Below are 26846 nucleotides of genomic sequence, written 5' to 3' on the forward strand. Positions count from 1 at the left end.
AAACATCCCATCCGGCATGGGCGGGGTTTGCGGCACTGCTGAAGAGGAAATGCGGTGTGGCTCTGCCTGCTGCTTTTCTCTCTCTCTCTCTCGCTCTCGCTCTCTCTCTCTCTCTCTCTCTCTCTCTCTCAGACAGCAGCGACGCGCAGCAGTTTCCACCCGGTTCTAACAGGAGCCTGATGCTGAGCCGTGTGGCCAAAGATGAACCCTGCCTCTGCGCATACAGTCCGCCTCAACACGACCACGCACATCTAGTCAGACACACACACACACACACACACACACACACACACACACACACACACACACACACACACACACACACACACACACACACACACACACACACACACACACACACACACACACACAAAAGTGGACCTCTCATTGCTATTGAAGGAGCGATTAATAAGGAAGAACAGGGTGTCAAATAACAGCCGGTGTTCACCAACAAAACTACTGTTTATTCATTTATAATCTGCAGGTTTTTCTGACAGTAGGCTACATTTAGGCCTCACTTTGTAATGATGCAGAAGTAACTCAAACATGCTTCAATATGTGGATTGAATAGGCTCCACAGATAGTAAGTGAGTTACCTATAGGCCTATGCCAAATCAACTTTTGCACAAACAAGGTAGGCTGACACCTCGCTATGGTCCTTTTGTCATTTGTCTTTGCTGATTCCTGCAAAGTTGTAGGCCTCCATAAAGAGTGCTGAAGCGCATAATGACAGCTTAGAGTTTGACATTTTACACAGTGGTCCTCACAGTGTGTCATGAAGCGTATTGCATAATGAAGATAAAAAAAAACAAACAAACACTGTAAACAACAGTGTGGGGTTAAGAACGGTTAAGCGACACCCCCCACACCCCCCAGGGGCCGATACAGCTCAAATACTTGGGAAACACTTGTTTGGTTTATGCTTTTTCTGGTTTTCCAAGTGTCCTGTGCATGTTTAGTAAAATATTCTACATGTAAACTATGTATGCTTAAACAACACCTTGACAAACATTTGTCACCTGTTTCACCTACATGTATCCTTACTGTTTGTGAGATATCGAAGATTAAAGGTCAGGATTAAGAACATAGGATGAGCTTTGTCCTGTCATTGAGATAAAAGTGCCCATACACCTGATCAAACCCAGTACTACGAGTGCACAGATGTCCACTAACACGAGTCTACAGAGCGTATAGGCTGTGAAGCTACTCTGGAGTTATCAGTACAGGAGAAGACACTTTAGTTTTCAGACAGATAACGGCACACCCAGTGTTTTATGACAACACCACTCTGCGTTTTCTGCTAAGTAAGTAAAGCTCAGTTATCTTTTCTATCCATATACCTTATATTACAGAGATGCATTCAGGACTTTTTCAAATGAAGTAAGCCAGTATTCAAACCTCCTTTGTAGTTACACTTGTACATGGCCCAGTGGGGACACACAGGAAACTGTGAAGGAGTGTGCCAGTTGCTTAATATCCTCTAAGCCATCAAAAAGATTTTTTAAGAAGTGGCTGGGCTAAACGTGACCTGACATGACCTATTTTTTATTTACTTTCACATTATACTAAACGTGTGATATTAATAGCAGAAAGTGAAAGTCATACACTGATCAAGTCCAGTTCAACTCTTGAAGCTTTTAGTACAATTCATTGTCAACTTTTACAAGTTTTAGTGGATGTAGAGATAATTAAAGTGGAAACATGATGTCCGTGGTGCTCTGAGTACCTTATTTATGAAATATTATTTTCAGAATACAAAGAATCTTATATAGGCTACCATACACACATTTTTACACTCAAGCATTCCCTCTTCCCAACCCAATGTGTACACCATTTTTCACTCCATTAACAGAAGCTTAAAGCTGCAAGAGTCACAATAGCATTCAATGTCTTGGACATCCACCTTTACTTCAACACAATTTTTTTGTGCCACAGCTAAAATTTCTCTCTGTCTTGCTTCTTTACCCCCTTCGGCCTGTAAAACCAATCTCACGGCTTTATTTGCATACATCTTTTGCGAGTCCTTGTTTTCTTTTCAGTCATCAAGTTCCAGACCAAAGTGGCTGTAGAGATCTCGTGTGGTGGTCCCCCTCAGAGCAGCTGCAAAACATAGCAAAGTGAGGGTGAGGGACCTCTAGTAGATTACATTAGAGTCAACTCCCCCTGTTCTATTTTTTAAACAATCCCAGAAAACACTGAACAGACAAAGATCACAGTGCCAGAGAAATGAATCACTTTAAACAGAAGGTATGTACATGCTGAAACGAGCATACACAGCACCTTTAACATGCTAAGTGTTCGCCTGCAGAGAGTCATTTACTGTATATAGCAGATTAAACTATCAGATGAACCTTTACATTTATTGTGCCCATAAAACCATAATTTACTATATATCTTTCTATGGGACAAATAAGCCACACAAGTAAGATCTGCTTTCTTTTAATAGTTTTTATAGTAGTTTTCATAGTTTTGATATGGCTTTGTCAATCAGCCATGTGTATGTGCCTGGTGGGCAACAAACAAGAATCAACGAAGCAGCATCCTCTAGGGATGAGAAATGTAGTCAACATCCATCCATTATCCATCATTGCACTACGGTCACTTTATTTATCTCATTTTAACTTTACAGTTATATTGTATATATTAGTTCTGTTGTTCCATTATTCACCATGCACCTTAATAACTTATCATTTAGTATTTGCCTACTTGCACATAGCTCTGTATATATATATATTTATTTCTCGTTTACTGCACTAGTTCTGTTTACATCTGGTCACTACTGCACATAGTTATGGTTACATCTGTTTACATCTGTTAGTCCGATCACTGTCCACTTATATCTACTCCTTTATATTTTGTATTTTTAAGTTAAGTTTAAGCTTTAAGTTGTATTTAAATTGACACTTTATATTTCGGTTACAATGTTTTGTCTACTTGCACTGTTGTTAATTTACTGCTCTGTGTGCCTTTGAATTGCCCCCTGGGGACAAATATTTTTTTTTTTTTAAATTGAATTGAATTGAAACATTGAACTTCTAAAAAACTGCAGTTCCTGAACTGGCCACTTGAGGGCAGCTCCAAAAATGAGTCAATCCTCCGAGTTAATATGCTGAAATTTATAGCAGAAATAACAAAAAGTTTACAGCCTTGTCAAGAAACATATTTTAACTAATTTCTCTGTTCACAAGACTTGTTTAAGTTTCATCAACACTTGAAGTTTTGCAATAAAGGGTCATCAGTGCTTTAGAGACAGGGGGGATGCAACTATAGGTGTCTGCTCGGTGTTACCTCCTCAGCTAATCGAGTCACTGAACTTTACGTCTAGGCCATGCTTGTGTTGTTGGTTCCCTTTGAGGGTTTTTTCATGCTAACACTTGTCAAATAATAAGGTTCTTCCTCGACTTCAGGGCCCGTATTCACAAACATTCTGAGAATCCTCTCGGAGAGTTTCTAACTTAGCTTAAAAAAGGATATTTAGCCTAGGAGTGATTTAGGAGGACATTAAATTTTATCTTAGTAAAGCGGTGTGGTTGACCCTGTTGCTTCAGAAGCTGTGATTGGTTAATCCCCCAAAATTGAGAAAAAAGTCAATCACAGAATCTAGTCAGACATATACATATATACATACATATATACATACATACATATACATATATATATATATATATATATACATATATATATATATATATATATATATATGTAAATATAAACTGCAAAAGGCAGTTGACAAAGCGATGGCGGTCACTGCAGTGGCTGTGCTCATTAATTACTCACAGGCTCTGGACTAGATTATTGTAACAGTAACATTACTATTGTAAAGGAACTGTCCTTTCACAAGTTCCCATATCCTTTCCTTATTTTTTATACAATTTGATGCTTTGCTATGCTAATTTTGGACATATGTGTCAAAATTATATTTATACAGGTAAAAGCTTTTAAGAAATCCAGGAATGCTAATGTTTATTTTACATAGGAGAATTTGTCAGGAGCAATTAACGATTATCACAATAACTTTAATCATGCATGGATGACAAACTCTTTTATAAAAATACTAAAACACTGTAGTGTAAAATAATGTTTAAGGGGTGATAGTTTTACAGACTTAACAGGAAAAGAAGGATCTTTTAAACAGATGTGACAATGACCTTAACAGACTGACTGACAGACAGACAGACAGACAGACAGACAGACATGGTGAGAGAGAAAGGGACAGTTGTCTTAAGAGGGTACTGCAGGGCATCTCTTCTTGTCTTCTCTCTCTCTCTCTCTCTCTCTCAAGCCTGCCCCCCCCATCTCCTCCCTCTCAGAATATGCACATACAGTACAACAGCAACTCAGTGTTTAAGTGTAACCTCTTTGTGGAAGTGTGAGTGAGAGAGAGAAAGAGAGGATGATAGCCAGTTTGTATATGCATGCATCTGCATGACAGACAAGATATTGTACTGTGTGTGTGTGTGTGTGTGTGTGTGTGTGTGTGTGTGATGTGAAAGAGTGCTATTGTGTCAGAGGGGAAACGCCACGTCCATTCACTAAGAGGGCATTATCATCCTGACTGTCCACTGTACTGAGAGAGGGTAATTTAAAGGGATAGCAAGCTTTTAACCCCCAATACATTTAGAATGAAAAAAGATAAGATGTTTAAAATTTACATTTAAGAATTCAAGGACCTGATTTACGTTGTTTTATTTTAAACACCGCACATGTGAGCATGGAAATGACAAAGTAGGTAAAAAGTCTTATTTGTTGTGACACTCACAGACCATAATGTGACTCGGCTGTGATTCACCCAAGATCCCCCCCCCCCCCCCCCCCAACAGTGTAAAATATGTGAACTTCTCCAGATTTACTTAACCTCATGCAGTTGCAGCACATCCACACATAGGAATATTAAAAGTACTAACAAGAACAATACTCGGCCACTGTTTCCTCACAAGTAAGGTTTTTCAAAGGTCCAACTAGGGACACGAGTTGGAAATTAGCAATAGCTATATAATCTTTATGCAGCACTTCAGTTTCATGCATTGTATTGAAACTAAATTAAATTGTATTGTCCCTATTAAAAAAAAATACACTCAAATTCAAATTCCAACAAAATGCATCATTTAATGTTTGATAAAAATGCTGATACATTATAGACAACATTAGACCGCATCTGATCATGGAAAATTCAGAGTCTTCTATTAGTTGGTGTCATCGAGCTGGCTCCGAATAGGAGAGGAACTAGAATTGGCATTTTAATTATATAATAAAGTGTTTATCTAAATCATTTACAGGCTCACCAGTACAATCTACAGGCAAACATTATCAGCCTTGTGTAAATAATGTCTAAGCCAGTCTTTAATAAAGAGCGGCCTGGGCATTTGATTCAGCATTAAGAGGGACATATTGTCTCTGCCACCCCCTGGTGGCTGGCCACAGAACAACCTTGATTAAAACCAATCCCAACATATTTAAATTACATGTTCAGAGAACGTATAGAGAATAAAGAATAAAACATCACGTTTAAGGAATGGATTCTTAGTCATTTTCTCCTTGAATTTAATGGTGCAAATCCCAATACCATGATATAAAAGACTTTGACAACAACAACCACCTCATAGGATTATGAACAGGTTGACGTGATTCCATATATTTATACGTCGTGAGTCACATAGGCAGAAATTATTTACTGCAAAATCTGAAAACCTGTGTGAAAACTGTACACCGAGATGGGATCCAGATTCATGTTACAAATCAGTAAGGATGACTACATCATGTAAAAACAGCATAGAAGCTTTTTTTTTTTTTTTTTTAAACTGGTGATTTATTTCAGTGCAGTTCAGTTCATAATGAAATTCTTCAAATGTTGGAATGAGAATTTAAGATTTACCAATGAATTAATGAATCTTAATATCTTTATGTATGAATCTTAATATTCAGTTATAAAACAGGCCTCTTGGCCGACTGAATAATGCAACCCTGGGCTCCTTTTTTTAACAGATATTTTTCGGCCATTTTTGCCTTTATTAGATAGGACAGCTGAAGAGAAACCTGACATGTTGGGAGGGGGGGGGCTAGGGGATGACATCCAGCAAAGAACCAAGGTCAGAATCCAACCCATATCAACAAGGACTATATATCCTCTTTTACGACATAATCTCTAGTCTATCTGCGCCTCAACCCTGGGCTACTTTAATGAGTGAGTTAAAATGTATGAGTGAACATTTCTCTTACCAATGCGGCCAAGCAGTGACTGTCCAATGTCTTTGATGTCATTGTATTCATGCAGCTTATCAATATGATGCTCCAGCTCCTCTACTCTGTATCCCCTGGAGACGCACACAACACAACACAACACAACACAACACACAAAAGCAGATCCATGAAATCCTCTTCCCCAGGCACAAACAAAAAAAAGTTGATATCTTTCAAAGGGATTTTAACCATCAACACTTTTGATTCAAATTCCCTTAATGATAAACTTTAACTTTAACACATACCATCCCAGTGGGACCTCAAAGACAGAAATACAAACAGCTGTACTCACTCAGCCTCCAGCTGTGCGATCTCAGTGTCCAGCTGATCTTTTCTCTTCTTTAGCTCTACCACCTCCTCTGCAGGGCTTGCTTTAGCACTCTCACATACTTGAAGCTGTCAGGCGCAAAAACATACTGAGATGATAATGGAAAGCATATAAGGCACTACCAAAAAGATTTGTGTGACAGACAGGGCGAGGGGTTTACTTACAGGTGATTTGAAGTTGGAGTGTAATGGCTTAGACCTTGAGTATGGAGTTCTACGGAGAGAGGGCAGGCAAACTATTGTCAGTGACAGGATTTGCTTTCATAGATATAATATTGAAGCTAACATGAAATGTGCCCAACATTATCTCTCCGAAAGAAATTCCAAATGGTCAAGAACAGCCATTATATATGTAATGTAAGTCTATCTGAGGTCTGCTTCCTCTTCATACCTTCTGACCTCCATCAGTCAGAAGAGTACAGGGACTTGTAATCTTCGATCTCAGGACCTTTTCTTAGTGTTTTTGTCGGAAATATTTCAGTTTTTTTTTAAACTTGAACAACTGGAATAAGCAGTCATGTTGTTTACTGAGCCTGTGGAGGCTTCTGCTCTGTCTTTCCAAGTCAGAGACGACACTCTGAGAGGGTAAAGGCGTGGGAACATGTTTCTTGCACGTGCTCCTCCAATGTACAAAAAAAGTAAAACTTTCAAAGTAAAATCAACTGGGGGTTTAACTTTGCTACTCCCTTTACTTGGAAAGAATTACAAACGTAGTTAAACTTAATGAGCTTCTCTCGTTTAATAATAATAATAATAATAATACATTTTATTTAAAGGCGCCTTTCAAAACTCTCAAGGTCACCTTACAGAGCAGAGATAAAAAAACAACAAAGTAATGATTTTAAGAGGATGTTAAATGACTTGGAGGCGGACACACCAGGCTGTACATGTTCTCCCTGATGTGCGTGTGGATGATATTGACAAACATTTGCTGTTCAGATTGGTTAATTGTGTCTTTTCATGTCTAACTCCGCTGTCACAAGGACAGATACAAGAAATCTTTCTTACCAAAGGCCATAACTCTGTACAACAGCTCACCATCATGATAATATCTGTCTCTCCATACTGTAATCTGTTCTGCACATGATAAATTTACAAATTATCCCTGCACTCATGTTCACTTCATTTGTCTGTCTACTCGCCGTTATATTGTATAGTTTCTGCTTATAATATGTCTACACTCATGCACTTCAACTTGTGTCAATACTGTCCATTTACTACTATGTTTTTGCACATTTACATTTAATCTTTCATATTTAATCTTCCTATTTAAGACTAGTAATGCTTACTTAAATCCTGGTTGTATATATTCACATTCTTAGTTTTGAGTTTAGAACTTATTTACTTTGTAGTTAATATTATATTGTGTTTAGATTTGCTAACATTGTGTTTTTTACTCATTGTGTGTTTGGACAACCTGCTGCTGTAACGCCACAATTTCCCAGTTTGGGATCAATAAAGTAATTCTATTCTATTACATTGATGTATTGTTTGTATTAGTAGGCTATGTTTGGCTGCTCGTTGTTGTGTGAGGTTTACTCTGCTGGTGACAAAAACAAAAAAACAAGCTTTAAGAAGACAGAGATATTGTCAAAGGGGGGTCTTGAGGCGTTACCACAGCGAGAGAGGGGAACACGACTGCGTAGAGGTCCTGATAATGAAGGCAGACGCAGCCGCTGGCTAGTTAGCTCTGTTAGTGTTTGGGATAAATGTCATTAAAATACCTTAGTGTGCTTTTCCTCAAGCCATTCCCCCCCGGAGTCGAAACTCGACCATCGTTCGGACTACAGAGGGTTTCACCTGTTTCACCTGAGTGGTCTGTGTTCATGCTTTTCTGGTGCATTCAGAGCACTTTACGAGAAGGAGGAAGTTTGCAATTCGCGGCGGATGAGAAACACACTCACACTGAAACCTGATTGGTTCTTAAAACCGAGAGGCGGGACTTAGAGACATTTGTCTTGTATGACGATTTTGACTCCCGACTCGTCTCATTGGTTTGAGCACATGTCTGTAATGGTTTTACTTTACTGTTTTATACAATCAGGGAAATATGACCATGGGAGAAGGACTGTGTTTGAAAGAGTAGGCTTTTGAATGTGCATATTGACACAGTCTTTATAAAAGATTAAAAAATGTTTTTTAAAAATGTTTTATTAACTTTTGACTCAGCCCAAAAACCAATTAGGCTACTAAAGACTGAAAGAAAAAGACTTCAAAGCATGGAATTAAAATGGTCTCTTGTCCTTAAATGTTAAACATGTAGTCTAAATTTGCAAATCATTCTGTAGGCCTAATTGGTCTACGTGAGCTGTGACAATTAGGCTACTTTAAATGCTACTGTCAAGGAAAATTAGACAGTTTACATGTCTAAATGCACAGTTATTAAGGATTATGGTCTTATTAAGTGGTTCTATTCTCGTCACAAGTGGCGCACCAGCTCAAAACTGATAACAGGAAATTATGAAGAGGAAATTTAGCAAATTTGACGCCAACATTTAAGCCTAAACTGTAAAATATATAGAATTGTTGACCTTTTCTATTCAGGGTTTTTATAAATTATGGTAATTGGATGGTTTATCGAGAAGCTCAATATAGACACAAGGGTCTGTCTGTACAAAAAAACTATTCAATCTAGTACTTTCCAAACCCAATGTTTGGTTGAAATCTTATGACACCACCAGATGGCAACAGAACACTATTTAAGTAGATTTTTCTTCCTTTCTGTCCCTTTAACATCAATGTTAATTCCATATCACATCACTCACACAGACCCTCTCCTTCTCCTTCTCTGACTGGAACAACCCACACACTTGTTGACAGAGATTCATTTTGGATAGGCCCACTGAGGGAGCAATGGGGTGACATATAATTGCTCATCTTACCTGAGGCTATCAGAACTGCTCACCAAACCCCTTGGACTGGCTCAAATCCACCCGCCCTCTAATTATAAATCAATGATGGATTAACCAAGCAAAAGGTCACATTCCATCGATAAAGAAAAAAAACACATACACAAACACACACACACATTGTTTTAAATTGGAACTAGCATGGTTGACTGGGTAAACACTAAAGGAAAAGCAAAAAAAAAAAAATATGATTAAGACACACAGAGACAGCATGTGGTACAAAAATAGATGGGTTCATAGAAAATAGAAAAGTGAGAGAAAATGTGTATCCAGTGGAGTTTATATTGGTGTGTGGAGAACATAAAATCAAGTCCATTCTGCTTTATGTCCACAGGATTCATTGGTTATTTATTAGTTGTTATACAGAGACAGAGAGAGGTGGGGAATGAAAAATTCAGACAGGAGGCATGGCCTGTCTCCTTTTAGAAATCGAAAGATTACACACACTGGGCGGTAATGGCTCCTGCATGCGGTCATGTGTGTGTGTGTGTGTCTGTGACTGTGTGTGTGTTTGTGTGGGTGTCTGTGTGTGTGTGTGTGTGTATGTGTGGGTGTCTGTGTGTGTGTGTGTGTATGTGTGTGTGTGTGTGTGTGTGTGTGAGAGAGAGAGAGAGAGAGAGAGAGGGAGGGAGTAATTTGTGGAAGATGGCTCGTTCTCCACATCTGACACATATCTGTGTTTAGTGTGTGTGTGTGTGTGTGTGATTGAGTGTTACCCTATCAGCTGTTCTTATCTGAATAGCTGCTGTGTATCTTCTTGTACAAATAAAGTTAATTGAGGACACAAAGTCACATAATTTGTAGGAGACAGAACAAAACTTCCTGCAGTATGAACAGTGACAGGGATGTTTATTAAATGTCACAGAAAACCTTGTTACTTTTAATATGAGCAAGAGATACTTTTGTCTTTAGTCTGGAGAGCTTTTTCCTATCGCATATTGTGAGTTTTATTTTTTCAATTGGAGTAATTTCCATCTTGGAGGTAAGGGGTTTCATGTTTGCCAACATAAAGGAACACGCATTAGAAAGGATTGTTCTGTTGAATTCAGAACATGCTATCGTTTCAAAAAGTGATGGCAGTCTTTGTTTATGCTAACCCTAATTAGAGCCATATGGATGGGTGTATGATTCGACGCTTGCGAGCTTTAGGCCCTTTTAATGGCAGACATTTTGACTTATGCTTGTAGGAAAAGGTGGTGATACTAATAACATGAGTAATGTGTCTTTATGTGTCGTAATGTGTCTTTTTTCACAGTAAGTCATGTCAGTGTGACAGTGAGTCAGCATGCACAACCTGAGACTGGAGCAGCTAAATGGAATTCAGCCCTGATAATTTATACCAGTAAATATTGTTATTTATATTTTATAACCTACTTGTGTCACAGGACTGACTTTGTTTTTTTCATGTTATTGTCTTGAATGTCACTATAGTTTGTCGTTATTTCACCAGTAGAAGAAAAATTAATTCTGCCCATATTAGGATAATTATTTTTTACACTAGTTATTTTCCTAAAGAGGTATGAAAAGAGCACATTTTGTTGTTGTAAGCGCGACATTAGTGTCAATTCTGACTTCACATGTTACATGTTCACTGTTTTTCTAGAATCAGAATTCTTTAAAGCTCCTGTGTTATGCCTTCAGCTTGCATTGATTTTGGCGCCCGCCTGTGGACAGAGCTGTACCTCTTACCTCTTCACTAAACTTGTTCTTTAAACATTTGTGTAGTGTTTTCTGATCAAAAGTCTTCTGCAGTCCATTGTGTCTTTCATTTTCAATCATTTCCTGGAAAATTTTCAAAAAGGCTTCTTTCACCTTCCCAGCAGCGGTGATAACGAACATCACTGATGGTTTTGTTTGCTTCTGAAGGTGAGAATGATTATCATGTTGCAGAAGTACAAGAGACACACAGCTGGAGCTACACACACACACACACACACACACACACACACACACACACACACACACACACACACACACACACACACACACACACAAACACACACACACACACACACACACACACACACACACACACAGACGTCTTCCCAGCATTCTACATATGTTACTAACTTAGATGGCAGATCAAGGTGGAAACTACTTTGCCCCACAATTCCGCCTCTTCATCGCAACTGAGACGCAACAGGGGAGTAAGTATCCTGCCTTGCAATAGCAATGTCCAAGAGCCATTTACTTAAGGTCGGCATATGTTCTTTTTTTGTGCAAAGTCCAGTCAGTTTAGATTTTATTTGGACAACTAGTTTGTTTTATCTACATTCATTGCCTTGGACTTTTTCCCTGCATAAGTAAGTCCAAGTCCTTTTCTCTTGTCATAGTTTCACACAATCGTTTTTTGCACAAAGAACTTACACTGAAAGAAACAGTGGAAAAACACATTTCCTCGTTCCATGTAAGAAAGCTGTTTTTCAGATTCATTGACCACCACAGATATGATGGCAGAAATCTCTGAATAAAATATCTCCGAACTTCAGGAAATGAAATCCAGACAATCTATTTCTCGTCCACTGTTGACAATGAAACAAAAGTTGAAAGGTGGTGTGGAATACAGATAAGGAGTAGAGTTATTTGAAAGAAGGGCATATGAGGGAGGAGGTGGAAGAGGAGAAAATGATGCATAAGGAAAATACAGCAGGAGAGGACTTTGTAAAGCTGGACAGGCGGATGAAACAGCAGAGCAAAAAGAGGAGAGGAGGAGAAAGGATAGGGAGCTCAGGCTTGTAATGCTATTGGAGAGCCTTGTATGTATCATGTCCATAATTCATGGAATCCCAGCAGCTCTTCTGTACTGCATCTAAATTCAACTGTTGGAGAGTTATGGCCAGGGACTATAAAGTTTAAACACACATACAGTACACACACACACACTGTAATACTAAAGAGTTGGAGGGGGGATAGATGAACCAGAAGAGAGAGAGAAAGAGAGAGAGAGAGCATGGCTACAGGATGAGGGTTAGATGATTCAAAGCATGTCATAAAACATCGATACACCTCCAAATGCCGCTCTGCTTACACTGGAGGCGATAATGCCACTAAATAATTCACAATGGCTGCAGAAGGGCTCATTCATACGAATTCAGTACAGACACTCATAAACATACAAAAACGACTGTAAAATTATACACATACCATTAACAATCCGTGTCTATCTTTGATATACACCCAATTTTGGAGGTTTGGCTGCATCATCTGTCAGATGGAAAGATTAGTGTCTATCTTTAGCCAAGTCAGACTAGCATCCAGAGCCTGTGTGAAGGACTTTCAGGCAGAGAGAAGCTGATAGATTGTTAGCCTTATGAGGCAGACTCTGCTGAGTCGGACAAAGTCAGACATGATGGAAGGTTACTGTCACAAACCTCCAACCTCACTTTTTACAACAACATCTCAATCATATCAGTGTGGTTTTTTTTTTTAGACTAAATGTTATTGATGCTTTTTCCTCCGATGGAGCGAGGCAAGCGGTTTCTAAAAAGCTCCTGAGCTCAGCTACAGCATGCTAAACATGGTCTAGCTCTACAAAGAAGTCGTCTGAGTATCATTACATGCGAATGATGTTGTCCGAGAACTGCTGCTGCTAGTGTGACATTAATTCCCTGTTTGTGTGCTTGCAATTTACATAGAATTAAAAAGGGGGTTTGAATGCACCACATCAAAGGGATCCATCATAATCTGTAAGGTTTTTTTTTTTTTTTTTATTGTCTGAAGCAGTGCTGTTGTATTAATGCTATCACAAAATGGCTATACATGTCTGTGCCAGGGAGGCCTCGGTTTGATATAAGCTCCTCACCGCCTCCATCTGTCTGTGTGTTTTTGTGCTATTTCTCATTAATAAGCTCTGACTCATCCTTCTAATAACTACGACGATTTCCTCTCCAAAAATAGTTTTTTATTTGTGTTTCTATTGTTGGATAAGTTTGCTGACTGACTCACTCTATCGTCCGAGTTATGCTTCCCGTTTTGGCCTTTTAGCCTCCCTGCACGGATGACTTCTCATTGTCACTATCATCTGCGTGCCTCCTAGTGTCAGGTTGGGTCACTTAATCCCATTCAAAGATGTTTGCTGTCAGATCTCTTACCTTGTCGCCTCAGGTCTGACTGAATCCCTGTGCAAACAGAAGTTAGCGCTGTGGATAAAGGTTTTTCTCATGTGAGTGATCTTTTACAGTGTCTGTGTTTAACATAACAAGTAACATATTAAAGGAGCTTCACTGTATTCACGCTTTCAGAAATCTGTCCACCTGCAAGCTACTTTTGTCTGCCGCAAGGCAATGACTAGTTCTCCTGTGAGTCAAGCGATGAACAGATGCTAGCTTATTTAGCATCATTAACAACAATTAGCCAACATATGCACCACTCTATGCACCAGAACTAGGCTGCTGTTTTCTATCAAGGATTGCACAAATTCAATTTTCTTATAGAGACATCCGTACAATCCTGAGACGAAAAACAAATCTTTATTAAAAAATAATGCAGGATTCTCAGTCTCGACGGTGTTGTAGTGCTCTGACCAAAGCAAATATTTCAGCTATGATCTTTTTTGAATTTGAGGGAGAGGATTGCTCAGTGAAGAAACCCCTCATCCCATTTAAGCCCCTATGCCCTACTGATAAGTTACATAACCTACCGTATGGCCCTGAGTTGCCATCACAACCAAAACAGCGTTGCCACCTTCAAAACCTAGTTCATAAACTAGCTGACATACCAACATCATATTACACTGAACAGCAAGCATTGCTGCAGGACAAGGCTGTTTGAGTTGAAAAATAGTATTAACTTAAACTGAAATGTTGTTCCATGTTTACATGTAAAACTTTCTTTCACTTAAGTATGTGTTTCGCGTGACCACCGTCTCCAGCATTAGCTTAGCTTCGATACAAAAAAAACAATGTGGCATGCTAACTGATAAAAAAAGGCCGGACTAACTTTAAATCAAGCAGCCAAAATAGACAAGAGCTGTGGATTTCAACTACTGTTGGCCCAAGGAAGACACTAATGTAGAGGTGTAGGCTCATGTAACTGAAGTTTACATTTCACTTTTTTTTACCCCGTTTGGTTTTCAGAATTAATTTTGCAATTTTAAATACTTGAATGTAACTAAGTCCAATTCAAACCAAATCTCATGAAAATTCACAGAAACTTACAATATTTGAGTTTTAGAGTAAAACTATTTTCAACACTCTCAAGCTGCTTAGTATAATGTACAAAAACCCTAAGTTACATAGTGAGAAGGCGCTTGTGGATTTGGGATCCCAGGCACTTCAATATCCAGAGGCTTCACTTTTTAAACATAAATGCGATACCTGATTTCTATCAGGTATATCTCCTGTAAATGTCTCTTTGAGTCATGACTGTCTACAATTAGTGAGAAGCCCGAGTCCCGCCATCTGTACTGTTGTTGGAGCTGTGTTTACATCATCTTTACATGGCGGGGATGGCCCTGTGTATAAAGCTGTTTTAGTCAAGCTCTATAGAAAAGAAGAATAACATACTCACTGCTTATTTGTTTGTCACGTAAGTGTGTTTAGATCAGAGTCATTCTGTGTCAATTTATGTGCAATGTGAAGCTATGAATTAACTGAAGTGTGCTAACATTAGCCTGCTAACACAACAATGAAGGCCACAGGCAATTGCGGCTTGAGCTGAGGACATTTTTGGCTTAATGGTGCTTAATTATGGTGCGTTCTAATTCATCCTCTCCACTCGCGTTGGCACTCCTTAGTGCCAACGCGAGTGGAGAGGGGTTGGAGGTGCTGGAGGAGAGCGGAGGCGTCACTAACAGCAGTTTGTTTTGGTTTAATGCTGGTGCTCAAGGCATCTACTGAATCAAAAAGTCGCACATTCTTCCTTTAAAAGCACTAATTGCAAAAATCTTTACACACCAATAATCAACTTTAATTGCCATTTAATTGGTTTGCCATTCAAAAACAATTGAATTTGAACCACAGCATCATTTTACTCTTTACGCTTGGTGAAAACAACAGAATAATCAAAAGAGATGAGACAGATTTTCACACCATTTTATTAGCAACAATGTGTCTGTTAGTTATACATTAGAAACAAGGACAGAAACATTTCTGCTGTACTGTACTGAGTCTGAAAAACCAGCTGGGTCGTAAAATAAAGCAAAGTTATTCAAATACTTCAGGGTTTAAGCAACACTGCATTTGAATATACACTTGTAATAATAGTAATACTCATAATATTAATAATTCTCTCATAAGTCTTTACGATGTTACATTTCTTGTGCATCTGTCACATTTTTCTTTAAAAAGTAAGAAAAAGCAAAGCATTGACAACTGTGTGTGTGTATGTGTGTGTGTGTGTGTGTGTGTGTATGTGTGTGTATCTGTGTGTGATTTGAGAGTTTGCAGGGAAGCACATGTCACAAGAGGGAAAATTATATCAGAATCACTCACTGTTTCACCCTTTGGGAAAATAAACGAGTATGATTGCCGATCAAACATCCACGGAGACGGAAAAAGAGAAGCGAAAGAGAAAGAGAGAAAGACCATCCATTTGAAGGGAAAAAGGAGTGGGGGCAGGTCCAATCAGCTTCAAGACCCTCACGCACCCGCCAGCATTTCTTCTTGAAATCAAGCATTAAGTAATTTCATTCATTAAGTGTGTGTCTTGGTCCAAACACTCCTCCTGTTAGAATATGAGCCCTCCAGTCATGCTGGTCAGCCGAGCGCAGGAAATAAAAAAGCATCCCAAGATGAACTCTCTAAGCAAATATTCCTCAGTCCAACGAGTTGAGAGTAGAGAGAGAGAGAGAGAGAGAGAGAGAGAGAGAGAGAGAGAGAGAGAGAGAAAGAGAGAGAGAGTGAGGTGTATGCTATGGCCTGTTAAATATTTATAAATGTTGCTTTAGAAGTGAAATTATCTTTAGCACACAAATCTATGTATCAACAAATTGGGGACAACACAAAGAATGCAGTGAAGAGTCCATAAAATGAAACTTCAGTGAGGAAATACAACGATATGACATTGTAAAGAGTTTCTGCACAGACTGTCGCCTGCAAATTCAGTCTGTGTTTAGTCATAAATCAGTAAAATGAACATTTACAAAATATCTCCAAACCCACTTTATGTTTGTCATTCTTAGCATCACCATAAATGTAAAAGTAACATGGCACACACATGAACTTATACAATCCCTTGACCCTTTACATTAAATGTTCAAAATGTTATTGCAACCCAAGAGTGGGTTCAGTATACGTACAATAGGGGTGACAGACTGTGTTAAACTGTATGGAATAAGAACTCCTGTATTACAATTTAAAGTTATACACACACACACACACACACACACACACACACACACACACATGCAAGCACAGTCACACAATCTCACAAAAATGCAAGAACCTGTCCCCTTTGGCACCTAGCCTGCAAAAACACACAGAGGTCTTTTTCTGCAGAAGTGTAGTATGGTGTATTAGAGAAAGTAGCCTCCCGTCAAACTGAAGCCCTCTATGAAAGAATGTAGAAAACAAGAAGGGATTTCCATCTTCTGAGAGCCCTTTATTTCTAAATATCATGGCCTAAGTTAAGTTAAGTCTAAAATGTCTGTGGCTGGCAGCTTAAACACCACATTGCCCTCCTATTCTAGCGTTGTTCCACTGGCGGAGATTGATATTTTATAATCTCTCTAATCTGTGGACAGAGGAACAGACAGATCATCCCATCATGGGAGGGAGAACCACTGGACTTCATCTAATCATATTTTTGTGTAGCAGCTATGGCAGACAGAAAATCCCTGGACATGGCAGGAATTTGTCTAGCATTCAGGCCATGGGTAGAAGAGTTTAGATGAATCAGGACTGAACAAATCAAATCATAAAAGAAAAGCCATTCTTGAAGTTAAAAAAATAACTATTCAAAACAAGCCAAAGCAAGTAGTTCTTGTTTGGGTTAATTTACCATTGTTTTATACTTTAAACTTCATATTGGCCCAAGTGTAAGGTCCTGGACCTGAGCATAGTACCTTTAAAAATCCTGTCCTGAGAGCAATCTGAGTCCTTCATTCTGCAGGAGGTGACCAGTAGAACGAGACCAGACTGGATCAGACAACACTAGACTGGACTACACTGGTCAAGATGACAAAAAACAATCAGACTTAAGCCCAGTCCAGCCTAGGCCATCTCGTTTCATTGAAGAACAAACTTACACCAGCTAAACATCAGTGCTGATGCTACAGCTGCGTTGGAACATGTCCCTCATGGTGACTGACCGGGCCAGGTTTGGTTTCCGGTAGTTTGAAATGTTCACAGGCACAGGCAGCTCCAGGTCCTGCTGCTGTACGCTGCGGTAGCTGATCCGGTCTCCTCCATTCCTCAACCCATCTGGCTGATGGTGGATCTGCGGCTGAGGCGGCTGGAGGTAGAAAGGCATCTCATAGTGCGTACAAGACGGACAGAAGGTCTGTGAACGTGTTAGTTTCCGGGCCAGAGGGGGGGTGGAGAAAAGGGCCGGGCCATTTGGGATGGAGGAGGCGGCGGCTGTTGCCGCCACAATGTTGTGATTAGAGTGGACTGGTGGGAGGCGGGACGTAACAGCAAAGTCTGGCTCCTCCTCCTCCGACTCTGACTCTTCTTTTTTGCAGCAATAATACTGGAGGTGAGAGGAAGAAACAAAGGGATGAAAAGAAGGAGAATATTAGGGCACAATTAATGTCAGTTGTAAAATATCTGTGAGATGAGGGAGAGAGAAATCAATACAGTCATAAAGAGATAGCAAAAAACTCCAAAACCTCAATAATGTCGCCAACGGAAATTTTGCATTTCACATTTAAACTTGTTCCTTAACATAAAATTTCTATTTAATCATAGGGGGGACAAGTGTTTGGTGTGGGCCGCATGTGAAAAGGCTTCAGTCCTCGACAGCGGGCTCTTTTCCAGAATGTCGTTCCCCACTCTCTCTCTCCTGGGTTTCCGACTCTATCCACTGTCCTATCGCTAGAAAAAAAGTCATAAAAACCCCCAAAATAATAACCATAGATCAATTTATGGAGTACAAAATGCTTTGTTTTCCATCTGATAATCAGGAGTTAACGTTAGCTGAGAAACCACTTTGTTAATTAGTGCTGCATTATGGAAATAAACCCCCTTACCCTAAAAACAATTCAATCAAATGTCATGAAAGCCTGACATAAGAAATCTAAATGAAATTTGAACATATATATATATTTATTAATGTTTTAGATTCTCAATTTTATGTACATCAACCCTACAATAGTTAAAAGATTTGGGTTTCCATGGGCTTTTACGAATCATTAGAGTACCGCAATTATCTGTGGTTTGCACGTTGTAGACTGAAAGCATGCATTCATTCAACAATCATCGTCTCTCATAATCAACTTTAGCCCATAAACCTAATCACCAGCTCACATGACCCTAGATGTTCAAACACGTTGTCTTGGTGAAGTTGCACATGTTCTACAGTGTGATGTCAAAAAGGTTTTGCCTCTCATGGTTTCTGTCTCCAATTTTTTTTTCAATTGAGCCAAAATCCCTCAACAATTACAGCACAAACAGTCTTGTAAACATAATCCACTTTTCAGTGGAGAATTTGTGGTTGCTATTTCTGGCACACAACATGTAGCTTTCAAATTAATTCACGGCATCAGGCCAACTAATATGAAGCCATAATACAGGGATTAGTTTTGATTCTGCCGTGAAAAAATAAGAATCTTAAGAAGTGCAATTAGCTCTAAGTAGAGAGGCTCATGCATTTTCCGCTGAAGACATCTTACCTTCGTTTCCAGTGGATCTCAGTAAATGGGCTGCATTAATTAAGATTTCACAATGGGAGCAATTTAGATTTAAGTTAAAGTTTTAGTTTCCTTCTTCAGTACATAAAGACACATTATGTGTTCAAACAGGGTATACAGTAAATTGCCAGGTGTGTTTACAGACACCTTTCAAAGAGTCTGTTTAACATCATATCTCAAGTCCCTGGTTTTTAAGACATTAAAGGAAACATATTATACTCCTTGCCAACAAGTTTAAATAAGTCTCAGAGCTCCCCAAAACATATCTGTGAAGTTTCTTGCCAGAGAATCCACTCCAATCCTATATTTTGTCATGCCTAAAACCCCTCAATTTCAGCCCTGCTCAGAACTGGCTGTTCTGTGTCTGCAGCTTTAAATGAAAATGAGCTGTTTCTGACCACACCTCTCTGGAAGGTTTGGGCTTGGGCTTTCGTGCACCATGCCCTATTGTTTACCATAAGAAGGCAGACTCAGAGGACAGAACAATCACCTAGATGTGGGAGTGTCACCCACCTGGGGGAGGGAGTACTACCCTTTGTGATGTCTTAAGAAAAACATAATTTGCATAACATTTGCATAATATAATAGATATTTATAAGTACATTTCTATCAGCCCATGATTACAGCCATAATATCACAACTGTAATTTTGTCCTGTTACTTGCGAACACTTTTAAGTGATATTGGTGACATTAAAACACAAATGCATATGAAAACATCTCTAGTACTGCTCTCCCATACTGACAATGTACTTCCCTGTATGCAGTATTCGGCAACTTTCAGCCATTATGATTTCTAACCTCATCTCCTTTTTTTCTTATACAAACTGTGGGCAACTGAATTTTGAAGACTAAAGTGTCAAGATACACATATACCATGCATTTGATAAAAGAGAGCTCAGAATATCTTTAAGAAACAGTTATTCAGATAACTGAGTTACCATTATCATTCAGTACTGCTTTTTGTACATTTCTTAAACATTACAAGTAGAGTAATTATAGCAAAGTCCTTACAATAATGTGCCTTTGGAAATGAGTTCAGAATTCTTTGATGAAAAATTAAGATTTTTTACATCCCTAGACTAAGCTATGGAGACGCAAATCTTCTGTGTATTAAATCTAAATAAATGACTCAGTCACAGATTTATAAATGAGGAGCTATGATAACAAGATTCATTTTTTCTTAGATCTTGATACGAGGGATTAGAGTGTTCAATTTGGAAAATATAGCCTATCTCTGTATTAGAAGAAAAAAAACCTCAGTCAAAAAGGTGTGAAGATACCTTTTAATGTGGAATTTGCAGCAAAGTTTTAAAGCAATTGGCCCTGAGATGAGAGGAGTGTTTTTCAATCTGAGCAGCTTCTCAGTCACATTGTTAATTCAAACTACTTATTCTGAGTGGGTGTAATGCATCGTGGTATCTAGGGTTCACGGTGAGGGCATTTAGATCTTCTATCATCTTGTTACATTCATACAGCTTGTACAGCTAAACAAGATAAAATTGTGTTAGATGTGGATAAATCACAGCAAAAGTTTAACGTTTTGGAAAATCTGATTTCTTGCCAAGAGTTAGATGAAATGGTTGATCCCACAATAACATTTGTCAGGTAAAAACAAGCCAAAAGCCAGCAGTATGTTAGCTTAGCATGAAATTGAGGGGGGAAATTGTCAGACTAGGACCTCTAAATCCCTCTTACTAACATTTGATAACTAAATCAAATTATTACATGACTTAGCAGTTGCTAGGCAGCCAGGAGAGACTGCAGGAAATAATTTCGTTGTGGTCAATAAATGGCATAGCCATAACATTACCAGTGCCTAACCATCGTATAATCATAAAAGAAACAGAGTAATGTTAGTTAGTTTGTTTTTTTGGGTTGGATAAAAAAAGGAGATAAAAGATGTTAAGCTTTATCCAATCTGACAGCTAGCTTAGCCTTAGGTCAAGCTAAACCAAGTATGCCTAATTAAATGCACAGATATGAGAGCAGTGTCAATCCTCTACTCAAATTATATTCATAACATCATTGGTTCTTATCATAGCTTTGAGTCACATAACAAGCGAGGAGGCCTGGTGGGCAAAAAGAGCTTAGAAAAGTAGCGTCTATCATGGAACACTTTGTGGCGCTGCAGCACAGGCTTTTTCTTTTTCAACCTTTTTAAAACGATGCATGTCACCTGACAACTAAAGTAAAACAGCGATATCAAGATAACCTTAAAAAAATTACCTTTTTAAGACCATGGAAAAGACACAATTGAGTTTTAGCTTTATTATCTTAAATGAAATGTTAGCCATACTATTAGCATTGAACTAGGGATGGCAGTGCCGACAGTTGGTTCACCACTTTTCTCAGTAACTATTTGACCAATAAAATTAGGTCAGTAATTTATTAAACCCTCTGAATAAATTGTAATGACTTTGGCTATCACAAGTTCAAACTGCCAACTGGTCCTTAACTTTGGCAAATAATATTTTCCACGAAGCTAATGACATTCCCACCTCAGTTTTACTTTGTGTTTGGGGCTAGTTAGCGAGTGTTGGTGTGCTAAAGCACTAAACTTAGTAAAGATGGTGAAAATGTTAACCCACTTGCTAAATTAAAATCAGCATGTAAGCATTTTGATTGTGTGCTCAAAGCACACAACCAAAGGATGGAATTATTTGATCTTGGTGTTAAATGCATCAGCATGTTCCAAAGAAGTGCTAAATGTTGGTCATAGTCTAGAAACCTTGTTCGAAGCCTTCATTTTCCTCTTGAATGCAAGACCATATAATTACCGGTAATTGATACACTGATTTAAGTTATATTTTTCAAACTATCTGACACCCTCCTACAACTACCAATTAAGTGCTATAATTAGGGACATCAATTTCCTCCCAGCTCTTTCAGAGAAAATGATGTGAACCGTGGTCTCACCTGCAGCCTACAGTAGCACAGTACAGCAATGATAAGGAGTAATATAACTGTAGCAAGGATTCCACCAGTGATGACCACTGTCCCGGCTGTCATTCGAAAGGCTCTCCATCAACACCCTGTAGAGAGCAAAAGAAGAGGGACAGAGAGAGAATGGGAGTGCGGAAGAGCAGAGGGAATAGGAGTGAGTCGAAGAAGAAACAGCAGAGGAGAAAGCGCACAATTCATCATCACAGCGGTTTCATTAAGTAGATTATAACTGTGTGTCATCTCACTGGTGCTTATTGAATTATCCAGCAGTTAGGAGACATGTAATAGAATCATTCTACAAGTGCTGCTCAAAATATAGATGAAATCTTGGGCTGGAACACGGCAGAAAGAAAAGAAGTGTGTGTGTGAGAGAGAGAGAGCAGCATGTTACAGCAGTGGAAACGATAGAAGAGCAGAGAGATAAATGGATGATGGGAGTGAGGAGAGCTGAAGTGACTGAGCAGGTGAGAGAATCAAAGATGGAGTGAGCAGTGAATAGATTTGGAGGGAGTGGGAGAAAGAGGTCAAGATGAGCTGGGAAACAGGCAGAGAAGGGGATTTGATGAATGGATATGAAACAGTGATATAAAATGATGAAGGGGATAAAGAAGAAAGGGCGAAAGGCGGAAAACAAACATGTGGAGCATGAAAATGAAGAAAAGTGGACTGGTCAAGTGATATTGTCATGATTGTGTATTGCAAACACACGGTTGAATGAAAGTCAAACACGTTTTTATGCATGCACCCAGGACTCATGAATCTCTAATCCCAGAGACTTTTGTTCAAGCCCAATGGTCCAAAAACTACAAAAAAAAAAGAAAAGAAAACAGGAACTCAAGAGAAATCCAAGGCCATGGTTTCCCAAAGTCACAATGAAACAGCATTTCAAGAGCAATGCTTCCTTAGGCAGATGCATAACTTACTCTTCTCAAGAAACAGGGACCATTTCAAAGTAATACACTTCGGGAATATCCGTTAAAGAAAAGACAAAAACATATCTTTGTGGATATAACTACATGACACTTAAAATAAGTTAGTAAGGCGCACAAAAAAATGAAAGAAACAGAGACAAAATAAAATCAAAGGAGAGAGAGAAAAACATTGACCTTCATAACATAAATCAGTTTAAATCCAGCTGGACAGCTTTGGCTGACCATTGACCTTATGATGAAAACAAATGCAGAAGTTGATACCCATATGCTCCAAGCTTAAAATAAATCTATCTAGGCAGACTGTATAATCAAACATGATTTACCGAATCCTCTTCTTTTTATGTAATTGCATTGTAAAAAAAAAAAAAAAACAACGGCTACATATTTAATTTGCATTCAACAGTAATTTATTTCAGGTTGTGTAACCTAGATTTTAGTGTGCTGTCATTGTGTAAGATTTCAAAAAGCCAAGCTACAAAAGATAATTTAGTCAATTTACTAAAGTGAGGCATTCTTTAACACTGGAAAAAAAACAACCTTTAAAAGTGGTTTTGCATAACACATGCACACAGAACTGACTTGAGTTCAAGTCTACAGTACATCAAAAGAACATTTTGTGGCTGTGTGATTGACTGGAGACTGAACTGACCTCATTCAGGGTTTATTAGATCAATGCTTCCCTTTAATTACCTCTTTTCAGTCTCTACAGCAGCTGGATTACCGGAAGAAGCCTTGAGCCTGGAGGCTTTAAATATTCATTCTACTCTCCAAGGTAAATGTGTATTAATCATAAACATTTAAAGTGTCAAAATAATGTTTTTCTGTGCACTGTAAACAAAATAAAAAAGCATTTTGGTATGTGGTTGAGTTTGATTCACAGAGGACCCCCGACCTGAATCCTGTTTAAAAGCTAGCCCTGACCTCAATGGGTCACAATCACATCAGTATGGTGTATGCTCACGGGCTGTTTGTTACAGTTTTTGTTGCATGTGAAGGCACAGAAAGTAGCATCACACAAGTGAATCTTGGGAAGTGCTGTCCAGTGAAGAAACATCACTCACAGGAAAGGGCAAGCAGGATGAAGGCAACCTGCACAATTATTCTACTACTTTGAGGCGCCAAAATTTTAATTGAAAAATGTCAGTTATGAGTTCTAATTTCTTTACCAATATCAAATGTATTTCTTGAAAATCTTGTGGTTGCTGAATGTGTCAGGTCTTTACTTTTCATTCAATTCTATTTATTTCTAATTTGATTTGGTAAGACATGATTATAAACTGCTACTCAAAATACATTCAGTCTCACTATCTTGGCACAGAGAAAAGTTGCCACCAAGTTCCCCGCGTTGGTAACATTCCTATAATAAAATTGGGATAACCCTGCAGACATTTGACAGATGTGGCAACAGACCTTTTTTCCCTTCATTACATCCACAATCTGGAAATGTCGTAGCACCACATATCACACTGCATTGTGGATAATTGCCTGAAACCAAAAATAGGCCAGCAGGCTTGTTGCTAAGCTATGACTCAATGGTGCGAGCCATTATCAGCAGCGAGCACACAGCAGTATAGGCACATGTTGTCAAGATCTTACTCAACTGTGACATAGACACACCCACAAATAGAAAACACTTAAAACTACAAAAAGCAGACCGCCAAATACATAAAAGGAACACTGTGACGCAAATGTAAAAGAAACACTATTTCCTGCTTCACCAGCATACGATTTGTATTGATTTGTTGCCGTTTCCAGTTCCATGTCCTGAAAACAAGGTTCTCCATCAACATCCCTCAGTCAGCTGACACTTCACTGTAAGACAGAATACTTTTTACCATGTGAGTGACAGCTATGACCTTCTTACCCTGAAACACCTCTTAACTATGCCACATTTCTAAGCCAATAACGTGTCCAAACTGCCAAAGCTTTTATTGTCATTTGTCTCCCTAGAAATGCTCTATACAGTTAGAATGGATCAGACTGTCTCTGCAGTGTACTATCTGCCCTGTCTACAAACACATCAGAGCCAGTCGCCCCTCAGGCTGGAATACAACTGGACACTAATCCAATCTGCAGGCCACACAGTCCACCAACCAAATCAATATGGTGGAAAACAAGGAGAGAGCGTTTTGGCCTTGAAGGCTTTTCAGTTCAACTGAAATGTGGTGCTTTGTGACATTTTTGTGTCACAAAAGGACGACATGGGATCCAAGAGTTAAGTTTGAACTCTCTGGGTTTGTCTGACATTGAGGAGAAGCTAAGAGTTAATTATGAACTACAGGCGGATAATGAAGGGCTTAAAGCTGCAGTAATCAATAAATTCACATGAACAACGGGACGGATGCGTGATGTGAGAGGGATCAGGCAAACCACAGATAATCATCATGCAACTCTGAAGTTTCCTTTCAGCTTTATTGAGTGTGTTAGCATCTTTCAGCTCACCTTTTTTTGGTTTTGTAGCTTAAAACTTAAAAATCTAAGATTACTCTTCTGCTCTTATCAGTGCAGTTTCTTAAGCTTCTCTGTGTGCCGCCTGCCCAGCTCCAAAATTCAGACAGACACAATTAGCAACTAGCTAGTGAGCATAGTGGAGCCTTCAGTCTGTGAGTGGAGCATTTAGCAGCTACAGTACAGGCTGGATGTTTCCCACTGGAGTTGGTAGAGACCAAAAAAAGAACTAAAAGTAATGATTACATGACACCCGTTGTATGTTAACCTGTCACTTTCTTTTATATGGATGTTAGAGAACAAATGTTCACGCCTCCAAAACAGCTTTATACAATGAAAACGATTTTATCAGTGTTGTGTTACCTTGTTATACTCTTCCTTAGTGACAATCACAGCAAAACAAATTTGCAAAAGGCTTAAACATTTATTTTAAATTCACAAGAGCTTAACAAATACAGCACATATGTATTTTCATATATCATTTGGACATTAATAATGTATCCTTTATAAAGTTTTCAATAAAATGTAGAATGTAGTAGGCATCTATCAGTTTCTTAGTGCAGAAAAATACAAGTTTTACTGTAAAATTTAAGTTGATAACATACTATATGTTTTTATAGTAATAATCTGCAATCCAGAAACCTGTGCCCTTATTATGAGCAGAAATGATGTGGTCTTACTGTCCTTTGTTTCTGCAGAAAATGGGTTCTATACTCCCTAACCTTTTGCCCTTTCTAATAAATGCAAATTCTAAATGCTTGCAAAAAAAACCCCACACATATTTGTTATGTATGGATAACAACATTAATGACACATTAAGCATGTTTAAGACGTCAGCAAAAAGAAAAGGAAGAAAAAAAAAAAAGGAGTTGAACACAAATGAGGCAGGAAAAGTCATTACTCCTGCTCACACACACACACTGGATTGCTAAACCAGCACACACATACACATGCATTAGTCACTGTACAAGAGAGGCAGGATGTGTGTTTCTCCTCAAGCTCCCTTAATCAGAACGGTGTGTGAGGGATGAACCACAGCAAGGCGATGGACAGCGTTAATTATTTAACCACACACACACACACACGCATGCACGCACGCAACTCCGACTCTATTGTGATATAGCACCAGAGAAAGGCAAACATGTCTGCTCAGCTCCTTTCTGCTGGTATTCCTCCACAGGAATGACACGAGGTTAGCGGAAAAAAAAAGAAGAAGGAAAGCAGCGGGAACAATGCACACACAAAGACCCAATGCAATAATT

General features: G+C 38.8%; 2 protein-coding genes across 2 annotated transcripts in view; both read right to left on the reverse strand.

Annotated features, from left to right (window-relative positions):
• Window positions 1-1615: 1615 nt before the first annotated feature.
• swi5 (SWI5 homologous recombination repair protein) lies at window positions 1616-8456 on the reverse strand. Its single transcript, XM_020638106.3, has 5 exons — window positions 8289-8456; window positions 6730-6778; window positions 6530-6633; window positions 6217-6311; window positions 1616-2100 (listed from the first exon to the last, which is right to left on the reverse strand). Exons 1-5 carry the CDS (start codon window positions 8405-8407, stop codon window positions 2036-2038), a joined length of 432 nt encoding a protein of 143 aa, XP_020493762.2. The 5' UTR covers window positions 8408-8456; the 3' UTR covers window positions 1616-2035.
• A 7033-nt stretch (window positions 8457-15489) lies between these two features.
• Window positions 15490-26846, reverse strand: part of fam163ba (family with sequence similarity 163 member B, genome duplicate a) — a 29567-nt gene continuing 18210 nt past the window's right edge. Inside the window, exons 2-3 of the mRNA XM_020638092.3 lie at window positions 22178-22293; window positions 15490-18101 (exon numbers count right to left, since the gene is read on the reverse strand). Of these exons, the coding sequence (XP_020493748.1) occupies window positions 17664-18101; window positions 22178-22270 (531 nt within the window). The 5' untranslated portion in view covers window positions 22271-22293 and the 3' untranslated portion in view covers window positions 15490-17663. The remainder of the gene's footprint in view (window positions 18102-22177; window positions 22294-26846) is intronic.

This window comes from Labrus bergylta, chromosome 17, assembly GCF_963930695.1.
Source record: "Labrus bergylta chromosome 17, fLabBer1.1, whole genome shotgun sequence".
In the NCBI taxonomy this organism is placed as follows: domain Eukaryota; kingdom Metazoa; phylum Chordata; class Actinopteri; order Labriformes; family Labridae; genus Labrus; species Labrus bergylta.

Bases quoted from the DNA above. Each gene is read 5' to 3' on its own strand.
- swi5 (XM_020638106.3), bottom strand. From the start codon at position 8,407: ATGCACCAGAAAAGCATGAACACAGACCACTCAGGTGAAACAGGTGAA. The intron at 6,779-8,288 runs GTATTTTAATGA...CTCTCTCCGTAG, and splicing joins TTGAGGAAAAGCACACTAAG to AACTCCATACTCAAGGTCTA. The intron at 6,634-6,729 runs GTAAGTAAACCC...TGCGCCTGACAG, and splicing joins ACTCCAACTTCAAATCACCT to CTTCAAGTATGTGAGAGTGC.